The sequence below is a fragment of the Cyphomyrmex costatus genome, unplaced genomic scaffold (genome assembly GCF_001594065.2).
Source record: "Cyphomyrmex costatus isolate MS0001 unplaced genomic scaffold, Ccosl1.0 scaffold455, whole genome shotgun sequence".
Taxonomy (NCBI): Eukaryota; Metazoa; Arthropoda; class Insecta; order Hymenoptera; family Formicidae; genus Cyphomyrmex; species Cyphomyrmex costatus.
Window position 1 is genome coordinate 118,610 of NW_017278801.1, and position 22,229 is coordinate 140,838.

At 31.2% G+C, this 22,229-nt stretch overlaps 1 protein-coding gene across 3 annotated transcripts; it reads left to right on the forward strand.

Moving 5' to 3' along the window:
- The first annotated feature begins 812 nt into the window (after positions 1-812).
- unc79 (UNC-79 domain-containing protein) lies at positions 813-22,118 on the forward strand. 3 transcript variants are annotated; one of them, XM_018544656.1, is made up of 47 exons: positions 813-1,022; positions 1,216-1,335; positions 1,579-1,740; positions 2,285-2,455; positions 2,904-2,993; positions 3,239-3,424; positions 4,164-4,396; positions 4,491-4,705; positions 5,507-5,823; positions 6,460-6,601; positions 7,541-7,717; positions 7,802-8,073; positions 8,460-8,602; positions 8,865-9,092; positions 9,262-9,408; positions 9,785-9,914; positions 10,101-10,273; positions 10,505-10,653; positions 10,757-10,914; positions 11,074-11,255; positions 11,424-11,625; positions 11,758-11,952; positions 12,085-12,156; positions 12,902-13,050; positions 13,686-13,807; positions 14,084-14,315; positions 14,699-14,840; positions 14,919-15,117; positions 15,862-16,129; positions 16,288-16,514; positions 16,635-17,065; positions 17,129-17,218; positions 17,323-17,499; positions 17,599-17,675; positions 17,802-18,055; positions 18,153-18,266; positions 18,364-18,504; positions 18,577-18,731; positions 19,495-19,589; positions 19,742-19,993; positions 20,129-20,356; positions 20,485-20,643; positions 20,752-20,924; positions 21,033-21,294; positions 21,400-21,540; positions 21,649-21,771; positions 21,859-22,118. In XM_018544656.1, exons 1-47 carry the CDS (start codon positions 998-1,000, stop codon positions 22,045-22,047), a joined length of 8,289 nt encoding a protein of 2,762 aa, XP_018400158.1. In that variant the 5' UTR covers positions 813-997; the 3' UTR covers positions 22,048-22,118. The 3 variants fall into 3 exon arrangements, with proteins under 3 accessions (XP_018400158.1, XP_018400156.1, XP_018400157.1); XM_018544654.1 differs by lacking the exons at positions 813-1,022; positions 1,216-1,335; positions 1,579-1,740; ... (3 more) ...; positions 4,164-4,396; positions 4,491-4,705 and having other exon boundaries at positions 5,695-5,823; positions 9,797-9,914; XM_018544655.1 differs by lacking the exons at positions 813-1,022; positions 1,216-1,335; positions 1,579-1,740; ... (4 more) ...; positions 4,491-4,705; positions 5,507-5,823 and adding an exon at positions 5,854-5,862.
- Positions 22,119-22,229: the final 111 nt, after the last annotated feature.

A 22,229-nucleotide genomic window follows, 5' to 3' on the forward strand; every position in this document is an offset into this window, starting at 1 on the left:
CTTCGCTAAATCGGGAGTTAACAAGAAAATCAAGTCATACAAATCCGAGTTTCGTTTTCCTTCGCTCTGCTAAATAAAGTTTGAATTGTCAGACGCAAATTGCAATTAAAACTTCGTATCTGTTATACGAGAGTTGTATTGTTGATCCTACATTCTTGATCTACATAGGTATGTATATTTCAATTAACCTTATTTATATGTAAGTTTAAATAAATTGCTCAATTTAAGCGACGGGTCGTCAACGGCCAAATTTGATCGAGATTTTTTAATTTCAAACTAAAAATATCTTTTTTATATATGAATTGTTTAGGAAAAATAAAATCTAAAATTTTGAAGAGAAATAATAGATACTAAGTGATTTTATCACACATTTATTTATAAATTTCATATTTTTAATGTTATTTACAAACGTCAATTAAATTCTCTTAAAAATAGTAAAATATATAAATTCCATTTAACAAATTCTGTTAAATGGAATTTATATATATTTTACTATTAAAATCTTTAACTCTGTTAAATAAAATTAAAATAGCGATAATAACAAAACTAAAGTTATATGCAAATTAAAATTTAACTGGATAATCTAAATAATATATATCGCAGTTTTAATATACATTTATAATTAAATAATATATAGTTAGTTTTTTTATTACTCCCACGAATATGTATTGGTTTTATTTAAGAGTAAATGAGGAATGACGAAAAATATCAATGCGCAGTATCGCAGAGCGTTCCCCAAATGGATCAATACGAAAATGCGCGCACGTCCGTTTTCCTCGTTCGTCTTCACTTGTCTTTGCAGCTTACGATAGTTGGGGATGATTCCAGTCGTGAACTTGGCCAGCTGTTTATTCCGAAGAAATATTGAAGATATTATTTTTCAAGATAATTCTCTTCACATCAAGTTATCTTAGAACTTTATTGTCAGAAAGAGAGTTTAATTGCGATCCAATGCATCCCGGTGTGTGAAAATGTGAGCCTGCTCAGTTAAATTGGCATGATGGGGACGAGATACGCATCATGTAATTATAACCATATGTTTACCATACATTATTTTTGAAATAAATTTTTGTTGTAATTTATAACTGTATTTATTTTTAATAATAATAGTAATATGTATCTATTAATTAATTTTAACAAATAGATACCGTTTTCAAATGTAAGAGAACAATTTTTAGAAATTTTTTAATATTTTATAAAATTTTTAATTTACAGATAGTCTAAAACTCGCTAGTCTACACGACGCTTATCAACGGTTACTTTATGGAACTCAACCGATACCTTCTGGTTTAGATATCGCAAATATATTGAAATATTTTTCTCAAACTTTACTATGTAAGTGATCGGTGTACAAATTGTGTATAACAAATTGGTTTTATTTATTTTTATAATTATATATTACAATACTTGTACAACCAGTAATATTAATCTTCTCTTTTTTTAAATATTCTTATCAAACTTTCCTTTATATTACAATACATATCTATATATAATACGAATACATGTGTTATTGTTTTTCAACATAATGGCTTAAATAATCTAATGAAGTATACTAAATATAGCAATAAATATTTTTAGGTCTGTTAAAAGAATCATCCGTATCGCCATTCGATATGATCAAATCGCAACAACTCGATGGAGAACGAATGGCTTTGTTCCCAAATTTGGATTACAAGCAGCTTTATAATGCATTGACGCAGATGATCGACGTTACACCGTTGATCCACATTGGCCTGCCAGGTTTATCTCTTCATCATTTTATTATTATTAAAAATATATACTATTATATATTACACAAGACGAAAAATTAGAAGTGCAGTTAACTCATAACGATTTATATAGATATATAATTCTAACCAATTCTAGAAAAGATTTCGTTACTTTCTCTAACAATTATCCGAGAAAATAGCACATATTATAAAACTTAATTTTACATATCCTTTATGTGGTTTAAATAAAAATCGATAGAAATTTTACATTTTATTTACTTTCAATAATTAGATTACAATTTGTTTATAAACCGGTAAATTTTCTTATAGAATATTCAAGCAATTCTTAATTCTATATACACATATACATTATATAATAAATATGTGTAATTGTGGATAAACTTTCGAGAAATGTAGTATTACCTCTGATTTTAATAAAATGATTTTTGACATCTTCTATAAAAAAGTCCTTTTTTTTTAATATTAAAAAATCAATAATAAATATTATTTGCTACAGCTAAGATCCAGTCCAATGACTATATATATGATATGATTTTACATTAATCTTTTTTTAGCATTTGGGAAAGCCTTGCTGCAATGTCTAGCATGTATGCTGCTGTTCTTGGATCACGATCTAATCGACAATTTATCGTACTTAACTGCCAGTACGATATCAGTACTTCCAGTGGAGCTGCACGAAGAAATTGTCAATTATCTCTGTTTTTACATTTTACCGTTCACCATCAGTGAGTTTTTCTATTACATTTATATTTATATCAGTATTATTTGAACTATGTATATTATATGATAAGCACACATTCACTCGTCTTTCTAAGAGAGAATAACAGCTGCCGGGAGGGAATGTGAGTGTAGAAAAAAATTTTAATATTTTACCGATATGAGCTTTTCCATTAAGTGAAAAATTAGCTTGCCAACTAAAAAATCAGTTGATAAAACGTAGAATAGTGCGCATTTTATTAATAATTAATTTAAACATAAGCTTCAATCATCTATACATATACATATATAATATATACCAAATAGATTAATACTTTTATTTTTATGAGATGACGTTATCCAGATTAGCTCGCAGCTACATTTCTATTATTCAGATTTTATTGTAGTACTTAAAAGCTAATGGTAGAAGAAGAAAATATTTTTAGAGGTTTTTATTATAAATATTTTAACTTTCAGCAAGGAAACCTGAAATTGGAGACGAAAGTGCCGCTAGTCAATCGGTGGCTGCTGTTATAATGATGGTGTTTCAGTATTCTAATAATCCAGGTATCATATACATATATATATATGACACAAGGAAAAGTATGAAATTAATACAAGTATGAAATTAATACATTTAATTTATAAAATTATAGTTCAAAATTATAACAAATAAAATAATTTATGTTAGTACTTTTGCATGCGCGCTTTTTTAAAATCTTATTACAAAAGTGTGTGTGTTCGTGTGAATAAAAATATTAAATTTGTAGATGTATGCGTACTACGAAAAAGTACATTCTCCTTTTTTTTAGCGCATCACTGTCAATTGCTGGAGTGTTTAATGGCCCTGAAACCAGGAGTAGTGAAAGACATTCTTTGCGTTATTGCTTACGGCACCGCGTCAGCAAGAGCGTCAGCTGCGAAATTGCTGTTTTATTATTGGCCTTCGTTTAATCCAAATTTATTCGATCGTCGTGCGGTGTTAGTGAAATTTGCTAGTAAGTATTAAATTTAAAATTAAAATACTTAATAAAAATATAAAGTATATGATTTATGTACACGAAGATTTTATATTTAAAATTACTATAATGTGGTATAGAAGCTGCGGATCATCGTGTTATAAGTTTAATAAATTATAAGTTTAAATAACAATTTTTTTTAAAACAATAATATAAAGTAATTTTTACACTTTTCATAGTAAAAATTTTTTATTACAAAATCAAACCTTGTTGAATAAAAGTTAGTATTGTAAAGATAATAAAAAATATATACCTAGCAAATAATTGTTTGCGTATTATAGTAAAAATTAACTCTTTTCATGGTTTAAGCACTGGTTTAATAAGAATTATAGTATTACCACAGTAAAAGTTATGTCGGAATATTGTTATAAGGATCCACTCAAAAATACAAGATAACATACAAGATATACATAGTAAAATGTAATTTAAAATTGTATTCGTGTATATATACATACATTGCAGTATCAGCGTATTAAAGCTTCCTTGGTTCCATCAGAAAATTTAATATATTAAACGATTACATATAGGTTGTTTAATATATTAAATTTTATTTTTGTGAACATGTGTTTTGCATTAACGATCAGTTCATTGTGTACAAAAAAATATAAAAATATTATATATTAAATATATCGATGTACACGCAAGCGAGAGATAATGAACAAATTCCACAAAAATCATATTACTGTAATGTATAAAACTATTATTATTTGCATTCCAGACGATTTCACCCCGTTCGTATGTCAACGAGATAGCTGTCCGAATGCCGGCAATGCGGAAGCTGCAAAAGTCTGTTACAATCACGACATTTCAATCACGTATGCTGTTGAATCTCCGCCTCCTCTTTATCTTTGCATCGAATGCGCAAATGAGATTCATCGGGAGCACCCAAATCAAATGTTTTATGACATTTTGCATCCAATGCAACAGGTGTCCATGGTTTGCGAGAACAAGGTGAACACGTTGACTCTGAGAGAATTCAATTTATTACACATAATGTACAGGGTCGCTCGAGTATTTAAATCTTTATCTTCTGTTTTTTTATCAGAATTGTAGAGGGACGGATAAATCAGCTATTAGTGTTTGCTTTTCGACAGAATGCGCAAGTTACAATGGAAATCATCCTATACGATATTGTCAGCAATGTCACAGTATTCGTCATAACAATCGCCGTGGCGGTGATCACGTTTATCACATGGCGCTTCCGCACATTTCGCAGCTGGACCCGCAAGCGCAAACTTACATGGTTCAAGCGATTGTCAGGCAAGCTGTAACCATAATCATAAGTGATAATTGGGTTAGGGAAAAAGTCCTTTTACAAGTTGGAGCATAATTAAAACATATTTTTTAATTGTTTATAAATCTTTTATTAAATACAATATTTGCCGTTTTGATCGATGACCTTATGCCATTTTTCGAGTAGAATCATCGGTGTAGAACTCCTTAGCTATGTCATAGCTGCTCACATGACGATTTTTTTCAATTTTTTGGAAAATGTCGACATTTTCCACATTAGACCGACCAGAACGTGCATCTTTGACATAAAAATTTCCATCTCAAAATCGACGAAACCAATTCGTTATTGTATGATAATTAGAGCATTCTCTTCATAAACACGACAAATTTTTTTCTACGGCTTGCATAGCGTTCTTTCCTTTTTTTTTATAATAAAAACATAAAATATGTTGAAAATGTTTCTGAGTTTCACTCATGTTCAAATTTGATTGAATGCGTCAGTATTGTTCAAATCTATGATCAATCTATTTCAAAATGTCATATGAAATAACACCTTTCCAACAATGAATAACTTGATATGTTACAGTGGCACGTAAAATCAATTAAATTTCTACCATATCAAAAGACTTTCTCTAATCCAAAACTGCAAGTTTAGGGAGTCGATTGTGTATTTTAAAATGACGTGAAAATTACAAAAGTAAAAACAGATTCACTATATTGATCAATTAAAATATTAATATTCTAATAAATTTACTCACTTATGTAATTTTCACCTCATTTCGAGAACACAATCAATGCCCAGCTAGACATGCTATTTTTGTTTTGCAGTTTGCTCAGAGAAGCTGAACCGATAAGTATCGATAGCAATCGGGACACAGATATAAGTGCTAGTACTAGCAATAAGGGTGGCATAGGATTCGTAGGAAGTACCAGTGGTGCAAGTAGTACCGGTGCTGGAGGTATCGGGAGTACATTCGGTCATTGCGACCCTACAAGCTTAGAGGAACGACAGCTCCTCGGCAGATACGGCGTATGGCTGCTAGTGGGACTTTGTACCCCTAACGAAGATACCCCGGTTGAAATACTGGGCCGTTTATTATCAATGTTATTTCATTGGTTTCATGTCACTGCCTACTGTTTCGATGGTATTGAAAAAAGACTTATACACCTTATCTTTTCTGTTGGTAATTTAACACTTTGCATATATACACTTTACTCAAGTAGACGTAGAGAGCCAGACGTAGGTAGTAGCGTGGTATGTCGGCTAAATATGTTGCCAAGATGTACAAGATGTAAGCATCCACTGTATACACACTGTACATGTAAAATATATGTTGTTAGCTTTCATGTTTGTCTCAAGAAAAACATTATATGTCGATGTTTGGATATATTTGTTTCTGAAATTAACCAAAATACGCCTGAAATATTTAGCCGAATTTAATATTGTATATTCCGTCGTACGCGAATTGAACGAAAATATATTAATTCGAGACTTCATTGATAAAAATTGCATGCAATGTATCAAAGATGTTAACACACAACTCGACACATATTTGAAATTTGCACTTAAATGTCAATATTTTGAAAAGTGTTGCCTCGCGCATTACTGCATGCCAAAATTCGGGATAACAATAAATGTCAAATCTGTTCATGTGTTCCAATCGTGTGTTGTATGTTGTTAAATTGATAGTTTAATGATGAGTCATAATAGTATTCCTGTAGTAATTTTAATACTTTTGCTATTTTATAATTAATTTCTCAAACGATTAAAAATATTTCAGGCCAGGCGGAAAGCGCGCTTGAGAAGTTAAAAACGGAGTACGTTTGCGACTGGCTCTCGGAAGTTATGAAAACGCACTATGAAGTATTCATTTCCTGTCTTCTACCACATCCTGCGGATTACGTCAGGGTTGGAGGTCATTGGTAAAGCCGAGATTTGCATTTTTAAATAAAATCTTTACATAACTTTGATTATATACGCATGATTTTTTTAGAGTCCGCTCATATAGCGTTATATATCTGATCAAAAACTGAGTCAAAAAGTTCTCTACAATTTTGTGTTTTTTGCAATGTATGTGGTTGATGAAATATTAATTTCTAAAAATTGTCGAATAAATGCGTATCCGGCTATTCAATCATTAACTATTACGAAAGTTGTAAAATGGTAGAGGGTTTTTTGACTCAGTTTTTTATTTGAGGAAAGTCTTTTTACATATATATAAAAAAACCTTTATTTTACAATGTTTTTATTTAATAAAATTTAAATTTAAAAAAGGGTTTTTAAGCTTGAAATCTGTTTTGAAAAGTTACTATATTTTTTGAGTTTAGTAATTTTTTGCATATAAAAAATTATGAGCTGGAAAATATGAAAATTTTCTTTTCACTTTATGGGGCTTTTACGAAAACTTGAAGCTTTCTTTGCAAAATCAATTTTTTTTAATTTCTACGATTTGTTGTCCCTGAATTATTTGCGAGTTAAATAAAGGAGCATTCTGATTTTGATTGCTCGATTGACTTCCTTAAAAATCATCGAACTGCAATTTAAAAAACAGATTCTTAAAGCTGAAACTTTGCTCTATCGAATGATATAATTTCGCAATGGGTTGGAAATACATTACGTAAATGTTACATATATGTAAAATGACTTTTTCCCCAACCTAAATTTCATTAACTATTGCGAAAATTTCAAAATAATAGAGAATTTTTTAACTCAGTTTTTTGTCAGGAATGGCGCTATATGATTCATGGGCGGATTTAAGAAATATCCTATATATGAAATTTATAATGAACATTATTATAATATTTACAATTACAATTGAATCATGTTGACAAAATTAATATCACTTATTTTTCTGCTGAAAGGGAAACCTTGGCTTCTCGGACATCGCATTTAAAAGACGGACTACATCGGCTGTTTTGTCTGGTACCGTACGAAGTGATTACGCCTGACGTATGGGATTACGTGATGCCGCACTGGATGGAAGCAGTGGTAAATGACGTTCCAGAAAATGAACTTCAGGAGCTGAAGATAATATTGAGGTATTCATTTTATTTCAAGAAAATGCTTACATATATTTGAAATTTTCAGTTTATACGGAAAATATTTATCAATTTATATTACAGCAAGATCTTGGATCGGGACATGAATTCTTTAGGATTTGACGTGAAGAAAATGTATAACTTTATAGCAAAACGATTCGTCAATACGAGTGCTAAAGTGCAAGAACAGGCCCTTCACTGGTTGCAAACGCTTACCATGTTGGAAATAACATTACCCTTGGATCAACTATTTTCAATATTTAGCGATGGAGTAGCCGTTATGCAGTCGATGAACTCGGCAGAGTCAGAATTAAATCTAAGCAAGTCTACGAAGGAAGATGATGTAAACATTACATGTATGTAATTATAATAATTATTATTATACTGGTTATCACTATCTTAATAAAACTTTTGCCGAAAAAATTGATATAGAAATATTAATTTTATTTTAATTAAGAAGGCTCCACTTGCGGTTTATTATTTAAAATTATAAATTTGATGTGTAATTTTTACCATCGACTATACGGATTATTTGGACCTGAAGAGAAAATTTTTTTGGATAAAAGTATATTAGTACTATGAGATTTTAAATTGTAGATAAAAAAAGCTTTGAACCTTTCTTTATAACAATCACTGTAAGAGGTTCACTTGCATTCTATATTTTTAACATGACATTTTAGAACTTAGATATAATTTTCATACAACCGTAGTTGAGATTTAAGCATGGTTTTAACTTGTTTAGGTCCCATAGTGGAAAATGATTCGGGGAAATCAACACCACTTTCCGATGATGTAGTACCAACACCGAGACACAACGAATTTATGACGAACGCAGAACTTAATTTATCTTGTTGTATTCTTATGCTTGACATACTATTGAAACAGGTGATATATAAATATTTAAAAGAGTATTTTGTAACAAAATTGTAGTAATGATGAAAAATGTTATTTTATTATAGGCCTATAATATTATTTAATTGTTTTATTATTATTTTTTAAAATATACATATTTTATATTTTATTATTCTTGACTCTTATACGCCCTATATATATGTATTTATATATTTTGTATATTAATTATGTACAAAATCTTTCATTATTTATTCTCATGTAACAAAAGCAAAATAAAAAATTTTGATTTTGACAGATGGAACTTCAAAATGTAGACAAGCATACCGGAATTAATACACGGGTCTGTCGAGATGCTTGCCATTTAATGAAGTCCATAGTTGCATCTAACTGGAACAACTCTCACGTCTGCGATAATACTTCGGACATCGAATGCTCTTATTGCGAGTCAAGGGTAATCTGGCACCAACTATGTCTACAATTGATTACTTACATGGCACCAGAAAATCCGGCGTATCCTCCCGATGTTAGTTGACTTTATAATTTTAATTTAATGGATAATTATTATGTATAGTTATAGTAAAATGGTACAATAAATGAATATTTATAAATAATAACTAATTTTTGCAATATTACAATGTTTTAATATCATATGTGAAATGGAGAGAAAATTAATAAATTTTTATATTTTTTAGACAATTGTGGATGAAAATGCGGATGATAACGCTCGCAAAAGTTCCCCGGAAACAACAAAGAAGGGTGATTCGAAACCAGATGTGGTCATCAACATGCCAGTACCAGAAATGCATTCTGTCGGCGGAGTCTTAGTTCATATGCCACACGTACGTCTCTTAATAAATAAACTTTAAAATGGCAAAACTCAATCTCAAACATTAATAACATATTTGATGTATGTCTCATTGACAATTAAATTTCTATGACTTTATTAAAAACGGAAAAAGAATATAAAAAGAAATATGCTCTTTAATCTTCAATGAGATAAACATCACTAAAAAAATGTTGTTTCTATAACGTCACTATGTCTTACACAATCCTTCATTAATAAAGCAGCATGCTACTTAAAACTGTCTTAATTGTGTATATGTGTCAGTATGCGCTTCTCTCTCTCTGTCTCTTCTTCTACGACACGGCCCGATCACAAAGACACGGTAGGCTAATCTATGTTATCGGAATAGCTATTTTGATCGTTTATGTCAGTTCTTCGAACAGATTATGACAGCGACAGTAGAGACAGTTTCGGAACAGCTGGATCTCGCAGCTATCATGCCAACGGAGAAGATTATGTCTGCAGTCGCGAGAACGGTTACACTATCAGAAACAGACGTCGGTGAGTCAATACTTGATCTGTATCACAACTTTTCAATAATTATATTTAATTATATTATTATATAAATGCACAACACACACCATATATATATATATATATGTGTGTGTGTGTGTGTGTTGTGCATTTATATAATAATATAATTAAATATAATTATTGATGTGTATATATATACACATATTTTTTCAGCTACCGCAACAGTGAGCGTGGCAAAACCACATCTGATAGGTGAAAACGATGAACCTGTGAGTTTAAGTCCGGAAGCTGATTCGGATGACTTTTGGCATACCTCCGTAGGGAAGTTTCGTTTTACAATAGAAGAACTACCGGAACAACTTCAATATATTCATAAATTACTGAAGGTATTTCACTGTACGACAAATTACAGCGACCTAACAAGACGTATGCAATATGCACATAGAATTACGATTATTAATTTATTTACACGCTGACTGTAACTATTATATATTTAAGTAATCAGTTCGCAAATCATATAATATTTATAATTCCATAACTACAAGAATAAATTTCACAATTACAAAACTATTTAATTAAAATGAATAAAAATTATTTTCGAAAAATTTTATTTGCAGGAGATAATGACGATCGACAAACCGGACATTCTTTACTATATGCTGCAGTGTTTGAATGTAATGTGCTTGTATGGTGACGCGTTTAATACCGCGGTGAAGGATCATCAAGGATTCTTCATATGGTGCCAAGAGAATTTATTAATAAAAAAGTATGTATTAACCACATTTGTTAAAATATTTTCTATGGAGATGACTATAAATACCAGAACTTGGTTTCAATTAATCTTCTCAATCATTTATTATCCTTTACAGCTTATGGGAACTTCTAAACGCAGAGCATTCGCATATAGCCCAAGTGACCGTTCCGTTGTTATTGCATTGTGTAACATTACCCTGCGGCACCGACACTTTCTGGCGGCTTGTACAAGAAGAATTTCACAATTCCGATTGGCGCGTTAGATTCGTCGCGGGTAATCACATATAATAAGTTGACTACTTGATTTATTATTGTTCTAATTGGATCTTTTTAGCATAGTATATTAATTTATTTTATATTCTCTTATCTATTAATTTATTTTATTTTCTAACTTATTACAATTCTTAAAAATTGATATTCTCTTATATTTCAGTCGAACGCGTTACGTTAATCGCGAGATTTATGGATTCAACGCCATTGCGAAATATACTAAGTCTTCAAGCTGCATTAGCAAATGCGTTCTGTTATTTAATAACAAGTATGGACGATAATAATGTATACGTTGCGCAGCGTGCTACCTTGTACCTCGGTACTATTCATGATACAGCAATTAGGGTAAATTTTATCAGATGCTTAAAACTTCACCTATCTGAAATTGAATTTTTAAAGATCAATCATGTTTTCTCAAGATTAGAGTCTCTATTTATTATTTAATATACATAATTTCTGTGGATTTTGATAAAAATAATTTCTCACATTCAAGCTATTATAATTTTATTTCAGTCGTTAATTTTATGCCTGGAAACACAATTTGATTCCGTAATAGTGGACCGGCCAATGGTATTGCAATCGCTTTATCAACTACACAATAGTCTTAGCGATCGACGTATCTTAACGTGGGAATTTTTCTTGAATCGATTTGATACGTTATTTCTTGAAGCTCAAATCAACTTGGAGAAATCAGGGGATGTGACTTATTTGCGCGGTTAGTATCATCCTTTATAGTGAGAAAAATATAAAAAAAAACATCTTATGACATTTTACACTAAATTACATTTAAAAAATTGTGTTGCTTATATAAATATATCGACGTTTTGAGTAAGCTTTTCTGTTATAGATTTAAAAAATACAGATATGAATAGCGAGGTATTCATGAAGAAATTACATCGCGCACATGAAGCATTATCTCAGTCTGATGGTAGCGGAACAAGTTCCGTAAAAACGCTGAGTGCGAGTTTTGGGACAAAATGGCCTTACAAGCGAACGATGTCGGCACCCGCGTCGATGATACCCCGACAAGACACTAAGCAAGGTATGTGCCCTAAACGTTCTCGCTTTTCTCTAGTCCTTATCCCTATCGCCTTTTCGCGCACATCACAGACTATGTTACTTTTGTACACTATGTGTTACTTTTCTCCTTTTGTTTTCCGCATCTTTCACGCAGAAAAGGAAAAGGTGTACAGCCGACAGTATTCCGCGCCGATCTTGAAAAGGAAGAGCTCGAGATTCGGACTGGGTCAGTTGTTGGGGTCCACCCCGCCTAATAACAGTATTCCAGGTAGAGTAGCGTGTGTTGCCTGCGTAGCTGTAGACGAGACATAAATGTACGCGCAAATATGTTGCTCGTTTGTATTACACGGATGTTAACGCAATCGACTCCAGATGGATCGTTCGAATAGGACGAACGGTAAGTAGCCAATTGCAAAATTCGCAGAAATGCTTTAGTGATGTCTTGTTATTAATGTATGTTTAAAGTATAAAAATTATTGCTTTCGAAATCGTAAAACAAATTGAGTTATAAAAGGATTTATAAATCGCTTTTAAATGCATGTTTTGCAATGTACAATTAATAATAAAGATTTTTTCAAAATAGTATTATCCTTTTTCATTTTGGAAAATAGATTTAATTGGGAAGATATCTACAGAAAGGAAGACAAATTGTATACCTTATATAATATAAAACAAAATTCTTTATTCTTACATTAATTTCAAAATATAGCTTTGAATTTATAGTTTAGTTTTTCTTTATGTATCGTTTTAGTCTTTAGGTAATATGTGATGTGCATGTCTTTCTTTTCTGTTTATTGTAAATTTATGAATTATTTAGCATTATATTTTTATAATTAATTCTTTGAATTGTAAAAAGTGATAGATATAGAAATATAGTCAATATTAATATTCTTACTTTGTAGATCTTATTCCTTGTTTTTGGTAAATGTTTTCAAACTGTAGAACGTAATTGATATTGGAAAACTTTACAGATGGTCACATACATTCATTGAACATGGTCGACGAAGCTAGTACGCTACCAGGATATACTCACAAAATCGTGGATCTTGAAGAAGCAGATAAAGAAACTATGCATCTACTAGTCTTCCTCTTAATGCAATTTCTATCCAGACAGGATGAGGTAAATCATTAACCTAGTAGATCTATCTTCATAATGCAAAAGAAAAGAGAAGAAGCTTTTGATGTATATATTATATATGTATATATTTAGTATAAAATATTTAAAAATAGTAAAGCATTTTCTCAATCTTACATATTTAATTTTTGTAAATTGATATCAAATACAATAGAAAAATAAGTGGCTTTAAAATAACAAAGAAAAAAAAGGTCGAGCATATGGCACAACACTAGTTCTTCTTAGTGAAAATTGTCTATAATTAATACAATTCTAAAAGATACAAATGTAAAGTCTAGACGTTTCGACTATGAATTTAGCCATTTCAGTATAAAAGAAATAATATATTTTCATCAAATTAGTAAAAAAGATGCAAGGATAAATTGCTAATAAAAGGATAAATAACTTCAAGAAATTCTTGACAATTTACTCTTGCGTTTTTTTTTTTACTAATTTGATGAAATTGTATTATTTTTTTTATACTGACAATGAGATGGCTAAATTCATAGCCAAAACGTCTAGATTTTACATTTGTATCTTTTAGAATTGTACTAATATAGACAATTTTCACTAAAAAGAACTAGTGTTATACTATATGCTCGACCTTTTTTTCATTGTTTAAATTGATATCATTCAATCAGGCCTATCCGACGGATGAGAAACCAATGTCGAAAACACAGGGTATAGTCTTGCGGCACTTATATCTTCTGTTGGGATACAATCAGACTGAACGCTCTTTCCATACCACTCCGCAACGATTAAGGTGAGATTTTCGTAACATTATTGTATTATTATTATTATATTAATTATTATTACAAGTAAGTATTTGAATTATGTTGGTAGTTTAACATTAAAAAATATTGTAATCAAATAAATAAAACAATTTCCAGTTTCGTCGAACTTCAATTAAAATTATACATTAAATGTTTGTTTAAAGATCTCCTTCACATTTGTTCTGTTTTTTATTATTTTAATAAAATTTGATATAGATTTAGTATTTAAATATTGTTAATAAAATTTATAACAAGAATTATTATAGGTTGTCACCAGCGTTTAACGTCTTCATTGCTAATTTGCCACAACTATTAGACCAGAATCATATAATGGGCTGGCTGATGACGCCACCAGTTTTGGCGATATTACAATATTGCCCTTGCCCTCCGCAATCTGCACCTCCAACTGATCATCAACCACCGAACTACAGTCTTTGGTATTTAGAGCCACACATCAGGCGGTCCTGGTTGATGTCTTTGCTTGTTATTCTATACAAGGTGAGGAACTTATATAAAAAAATAACACTTTAAAAAATAAAATATTAATTTTAATTTAAAGACGTTTAGTGAACTTTCTGAAACATGTTAATTTTAACATTTTTGCGTGTCTCAGAATGTTAAAATTAACATTTTTGTGCATGTTTCAGAAAATCCACTATACGGTTTTAAGTTAAAATGAACATTTTATTTTTTACAATGAATAAATATATTATGTATGTATATAATAAAATAAAATTCGCAGAATTTGATTTTTTAAGGAAACTTATATGTATGATAAGTATAAATATAAATATCTTTGCAAGTAATTATACAAGATACAAATTTTTGCGCGAATAAATTATTACAGATTTTCACATTAATAATATTATAAATTGTTTTAGTGTCAGTATGGGCAACAACCATGGTGTAATCAGCTTCAAGCATTAGTGAAGATAGTTTTGAATACGCTCAATACTCAGCATCATCAATGCAGAAGAATACCAGCGACTATAGTTATGGGTGCACCGCCTTCGAGATCTCGCGGTCAGAATTTAAACAAGTCTAAAAGATCGTAAATATCGTATCTTAGAGTAATTATAAAGCGATATATGTATCTTTCAGATGTATCTCAACCCTCACTCGGAGTAGAACATGAATTGACAACGAACACGGTGGGAGAAATAGACACAGAAACTCCGCCGATGCGCGCACCAATTTCGGTACATCAACGCAGTCCTGGAGGGATGCACGGACAAATGGAAACTCATTGGGAAGAGAATAATAGTCCAGCGTGTCGTTATTTCAACAAACATTTTACTAGGTCAATAATTTTCTAGTCGTACTAGATCCTTAAGGGGATGCTGGAATTACTGACGGAACGCTCATTTCGTATTTCTCATACTATTTTGTTTTCCTTATACAGAATAAAAAATCCTTCTCCAGAATAAAAGGAAAAACACAAATAAATGCGGAAACGTACAAACCGGTATAAGAATCCCCCAAAAATTTTAAATTACAGTTTTCTGTTACCATATAGATTTTCTTTCTTCACATACATATCTATATATAAACGAATGCAAACATATATCCAAACAAAAAATACTTTCCCGTATTTAACTAATTTATAAAAGTATCTTTCAAATTATGATTTTGAAGCTTACAAGAGAAATGGTATGAGAAATACGATTTGAGTGTACATAACTTCACGTTCAAGCGATATATAAGATATAGCAGACATCGATTAAGTTCGGCCGTCTCTCCAGCATCGTCTTAAAATAATTGATACTCTTTCACGAGAAAAGTTGCAGAAAATAGTTAAAGAGTAGATAAAAATCATATTTTATTTAATAGCAATTATTAGCATATTTTTTTCTAAAAAAGATTATTTATTTATTTATACATATTTAGCGATCAGTTATTTTATCATATTATTTCGGTATTACTTCTATTATAGATAATATTTAATAGACGTTGAATTTTGTTAATATTATTACACGCTTCTATCTTTATTTACATAAATAGTGGCATGTTACAATTTGTCGCTATTGCGAATACTTTTGCGAAGTTCGATCAATGCGGATGATACGGAGTCCGAGCTGGCAGCGATTCCTGAGAGTCCAAAATCTGACAGCACCTTACATGGCAGCAGTGGAGGATCTCTTGGAGAACTAGAAGAATCGGTTCCCAGAAACGCATTTCTTCAAGAACCACGTATGTCGATTGTGTTGGAGGGGACGGCTGAACCGAACAATCAAAATATTAATAAGTCAAAGGCAGAATCCGTGACGAAGCCTATATGGTTTTTAGGCGGAAATGAAGATGAAGTTAATCAAGTAATTATTATAAATGAAATAATTAGTGTATATAATATATAGTAAAAAAGAACCAATTTTTAATAAAATGAGAAATTTTGTTCTCATATTTTTATAATAAAATACAAAATAATCAAAATTTATTTAGCGAATTAAAAATATGTGATCATTTGCTCCAGGGAAGTAAAAGCGGCCCTCAAAAGAAATGGAGCGTATATGAAGGAGTGAAAATGATGGTAACGAGCACATTTCTCGCTGGACAACAGGAGCCTCCAAAATTCTTGCCTAAACCAGTTATGTCGACTAAAAACGGCAAAGGACGTTTACCTTACAACGGAGACATGTCGAAAACATACGATTTATCAAGCGCTTTAGCACTTGCTACCAGCATATCTCATATTCAAAAGTAAGACCAGACATATTTTTAGTGCTACTATTCAATGCAACTTTTTAGTAATAATAAATATATTTATTTTTATTAATATTAATAATGTATATTTATATTCCTTTCATTATAAATTTTTAGACCTGAGTTACCAAAAATAAAGGCTAAAGAGACAGAAAAGAATAAGGAAAAGGAGAAAGAGAAAGAAACGGAAAAGGAGACGGAAATGGAGGAGAAGAAACAAAAAGAAAAAGAGAAAGAAAAAGCGGTCGTTAAAACCGTCGAAGCTATCAATTACATTGAACCTCTGAACGCTAAACATTTAGGTAGACAGAAACATGTGGAACAGATCACAATTACAGCGACATCGCCGATTTCACCTTGTCAAGTAATTACAGTGACGAACAGCGATAATTCGAGTTCACCGGCACTGAGTTCTTCTATATCATCGCAAGTCATAAGTACAGAGAATGGACAGCAAACAGGTGATCCTCCTACTGGTCCGCAACCTTTAATGACTACTCCGACCGTTGAACGATTGCTTCCCATTGGGACAATAGCTCGAGCAACTGGTAAGCAATTTGTATTGTTGTTTTATTAATTAATGATAAATAAAATAAACAATTTCTTATTAGGATCACGAGCTGCGCAACGTGTATTAAAATGCGAAGATACATATGGTTCTCCAGAATCACCATTGTCAAAAATGGACATTTTGACAGTCAGTAAGTAAAAGTGATAAGGAAATAGATATTTAATCATGCAAACAAAATAAAATGGTAGAAAGGTTGTCTAATCTGAAAAATTGAAATTAATTGCAACTTTATAGGTTCCTCATTTGAGCAAGACAGTGAAACTTGTATGTCCAGCGATATTACGAGTCCGCATAGCGTTTCCCAGCTGGAATTTCCAACGCCGGAACGATTACTGCCGGTCGGGCCTCAAAGAGATTTCCCCAGCTTAGTCGATCGCGTACGTCAAGCTCTCGATATTTCAGATGTCGAAGGTTTGTGTACGCTAATCCTTAACGATAAGCAGATAACAAATATTTAAATATTGTTTTATCGTAAATTATCACAATCACTCTGAAATATTTCTCTCTTAGATATAAATAAATCGAACGAAGATGCAAAACGTGATACAATATTCTCGAAGCAGGATAGTGGAACATCTGATAATATGGTAAGAATACATTCTTTATTGATTATTTTGTAATCTCGCGTGATCTACGAACGCACAAGATAGATACTTATTTTTTAGGAAAAATAAATTTGTAAAGATAAAATATCCTCTATTTATTATTCACAGTCAATATCACTTGTACCGACGTGCAATGAAATTAATTCGAGTAGATCGCCAAGTCCGAGAAGGCTAATTAAACAGGTAGCTTTGGAATCATCCCCTCCTGCGATCGATCTTGGAGATTTCGTCTCGAAAATAGCAGATCATGATCAGAAAATTAAGTCGAAGGATCAATTTCGAATTCAACGTGATAGAGCACGGAAGATCACCGCTATAACGGATCAAGATATGATTATTCACGCGAGACGAATGGAATCCTGGTAAATTTCTTATGTTATTAATACTTTTGTAACAAAAATGTCTAATATATATACAGATAATATATTTTAATTCGTACATTTGTCTCTTATTCGATAGGTCTGGCCCACAAGTCCAACAAAACTTGGACTTTGTCTCTCAACAAGCGTATCATGCGGATTTTAATTTAAAGCAAAGTTTATTTCGCATCGGCGATGATTGCGTTTACGATAGGTATAGTTTAACATGTTAGATGTTATTAGATATTACTTGTTATTTTATTAAAAATTATTAGCATTACGTTAAATTTTATTTGATAACATTACTACAGGTGTTCAGAGTGTGGAACAATAAGAGAAGAATATTCCGATGAAGAACTTGGATTGTGTATAATAACTTTGGGTACGTTCATTCATCGAGAACCATCCCTAGCAGCACCGTTATTACCAGAAATACTCGGCGTGGTGACCAAGTAAATATTATATTTTTACCATATTTTTAAGTTAATGAAATAAAATACTAAAGTATTGCCTGTTTATAATAGGGTTTCTCTTAATACAATGTATCCCTGGCAAAGTGAAACAAATATGCACCTTCCAGGTGGTGCGGTTAGCGTAGCGCACCAATTTCTCAGATGCGTTCTTCACCAATTAGCACCTAATGGAGTATTTATGCAAATGTTTCAGACTCATTTGAATGGTAAGAATGTTATATTGATAGACTCATAAAATTCAAATAATTTTTCTAATTCTGAAATTGTTAATGTAAGAGCCAGGGCTAGCGAAGTAAATTTTTTCTATGTATGGAGTTTCGGTTGGAGGAGGATGGCGAGGAGGAGGGTTGACATTAATATTTATTTTTATCTTAAGAGCCACTTATTTACATTGTTATTAATATTTTAAACTATTCTTTCTTTTTTCATATTTTATAAAGCAAATGCTCTTATTTTGTTTTTAGTTATAAAATTGTTCATTAGTAATTCGAAATCTTTGGCAATATCCTGATATACGTGTAAAATTGCTATATTATTTAAACATTTTTGTAACATTGTTGCTTGAAGAAAATTTTTTAGACGCCTAAGCGTGGAAAACGGCCTTTCATTAGAACACGACGAACCCGGAATTGTTAATAGTATTTTAATTAAAATTTAATGAAACTAATTATGTGTTAATTAAGTGTTTATGAAATGTTTATTAAGTGTTAATTTAGTGTTTACTTTTGACGAGGTTTTGACGTATGTATGGAAGAATTCCATAGCTTAGAAATTTGTATGTATGGAGTGCTCCAGACCGACCTTATTGAAATCGCCGGCCTTGTGTAAAAGTATATGTTGTGAAAGGTTTTCCAATAATTGTCACTCATTTTATGAATACAGTTGTTGTCTAACATCAATTTCCCTGGAAAATTTCAATAATTAGTTCTCTTTTATTATATATATATATTCTCTTTTTTCAACTTGCAGAAACGACAAGGTTGCAGTTTTTCAAAAGTGTTGCGCAAGCCTTGGTCGATTTTAACGAGTTAAATCCAATCGCGCCATTGCAGTTATTGCTTGAGGTAATTTAATTAGGTATTACGCATAAAAAAAATTTTTAATTGCTTTTGTAACTCGCTAAGTGAATTTTTTATATCACACTATATATATAAAAAAGTATAAAAAGTAAATTTTACCCTGTTTAATTATTCAATTTTATTAAATTTAATTTTAGACATTAAACATGAAAAAATCATTGCCCTTGGAACGGCTGCCAATAATATTATATAATATTGCGTGTTACTTGGATTGTTTGCCATTGGAAGCAGGATTGGGTCCTGCTGCGGCTACATGGAGTGGATTATTGACACAGTTTGATGGATTATTTCGAAGACTCGTTCTTATGCTTCCTTCCATTGAAGACATTACTCCTCTCTTACGAATTATGATTTCAATATTAAAGGTTCCGGGAATTCAACAATCAAAGGTACTTTAATCAGTAAAATTACGTAAGAGTCTACTTTCTTGTTTTTATTACTATTGAATTACTAATTAAAAAAAATATATGACTTATTTATTAATATATTTAATTAAATTAGCGTTGTATCTAAATTTTTTTTAGGGAATGCTGGATCCATTCTCCAAAGTATTAAGTTACGCTATACAAAACTCAACATTGCAATATAGTTATTTAACAGACTTGTGCTATTTATGCCATAGAGGATTTACTCGTGATCGTGACAAACACTTTTTTGGAAGAACGATTGTATTCGAATTAATTCAGGCCATTAAATTTAAAATTACAATACCAGACTCCAACTTTTTATTATTGCTTCAATTTGTGCTCCAAGTAAGTAATTGTAATATTCATAACATCGCATCAAGCTTTTTAATTTAAACTTCAGATATAATCTAATTAGTCTGTAATAAAAAAACTGATAAATTAAAAGGATATTAATAATAACATAATTAATACAGGATATTGGAGGATCCTTGCCTAATAGTGTAGCGATGGAAAATAATATTCAGACAGATATGTCGCCGATCTACAATACAAATGCCTCTGAATCTTTAAAGAATCAGTTATCGGATGTTCTCGAATTTTTAACTGACTTTCATACTTTAAGTAAAATCAAGGTAATATATCTAACATGCACATGTGTGTGTTAAATTACAATTGCTAGTTAACGTAATAAGATTCTGAGAAATGAATTTTCCTCGTCACTTAAAGAATTTCTTTCTCAGAGTTATAGCAAAGGTATGCAAGCAGGATTAAACGAAGACACGATAGGCGGGATGTTGAAGTGTGGCCTTGCTCAATACGTAGCTTTAGAAATTACGAGAGGCAACAATAGAGAGAACAGAGCCGTAGCACGTTACTTACCGTGGTTATACACCGCGCCGTCTATACAACAAGGGTAAGCTATTTTTATCACTATTAGTCATCTCTTTTGTATTTTCTATCATTAATAAGATTTTCTCTAATGCAATTATAGAAGCTAATTGAATTTACGTGAACATTTTAGAGCTCGTGAATACGTCGATTGTATTGGCCACATCAGACTCTTATCCTGGTTGTTACTAGGATCACTTACACATATAGCAATGAATACTAGTAACAATAACAGTCATTCTCATTCAACGGTACCGTTGGCGCAACCGATACCTCAAGAAGTATCTTGCCACATCGCAGATCACATACAAGTCATTTTCTCGGGGTTTCCAGAACAATCGAAAACCTCGGTCCTTCACATGTCCTCGCTCTTCCACGCGTTCATTCTTTGCCAAGTATTTATACCTCAGATTATAATATTTATAATACATTAGATTATGAAATATTATTTATAGTCTGCACTGAATTTGCATTAACGGCGCTTTACGTTTTGACTTTAGCTTTGGACAATGTATTTGGAAGAAATGTCGAAGAATAATGCAACAAACAGCGAGAGTCACAATGTCACCATGAATATCTTGTTAGAATTTTGGGGCAAGATAACGCCATGCATTTTGCAACTCGTTTCTTATTCGAAAGCTGTGAGTACAAGATATATTACTCTGTATTATTTAAATTCTATCTTCTTAAATTGACACATTTGAAATAAGCTTGAAGCAACAACATGAAAAAAACAATTTAATTTTTAGCTCTCTGAAATGCTTAACTTGCATTTCTTAAGCTTATTAGAGGCCTTATTAGAATGCGGATCGATCTTGTTGAGCAAATTACTACCTCTATGGAATGCTATATTATTTTCTCATCATGTTCAAGTAAGAACAGAATTATAGATGAAACCGAGCAATCGAAGCAGAAAGATAAAGTATAGTGACCGATTGTTGATTTGTTTCATTTTTTAGCTACCAGGACATTTACAAATGCGGTTGCAAAATTGCCGCGATTTCCCACCGAATAAAATGGCGGAAAATTTCGTTTCTAATCGAAGAGAATCAAACGCGATACTCTTACGATGGTTACATCGTTTACAGTTTAAGATGGGCCAAATAGAAATGCAATCTTCTACCGCCACGCAATTCTATTCTATTTAAAAGAAAGTAAAGGGAACTTAAAATGAGCTTTACGATATTTTACTTCATAGAAGATTTCATATGAATCAATAGTGACGTCGAAAATATACGAAATGAAGTATACTCGTATAAGAAGTGGTTCTTTAATTAAATTATTAAAAAAATTACTATAAATAATTTCAATAAATCGTTAAATTTAGACT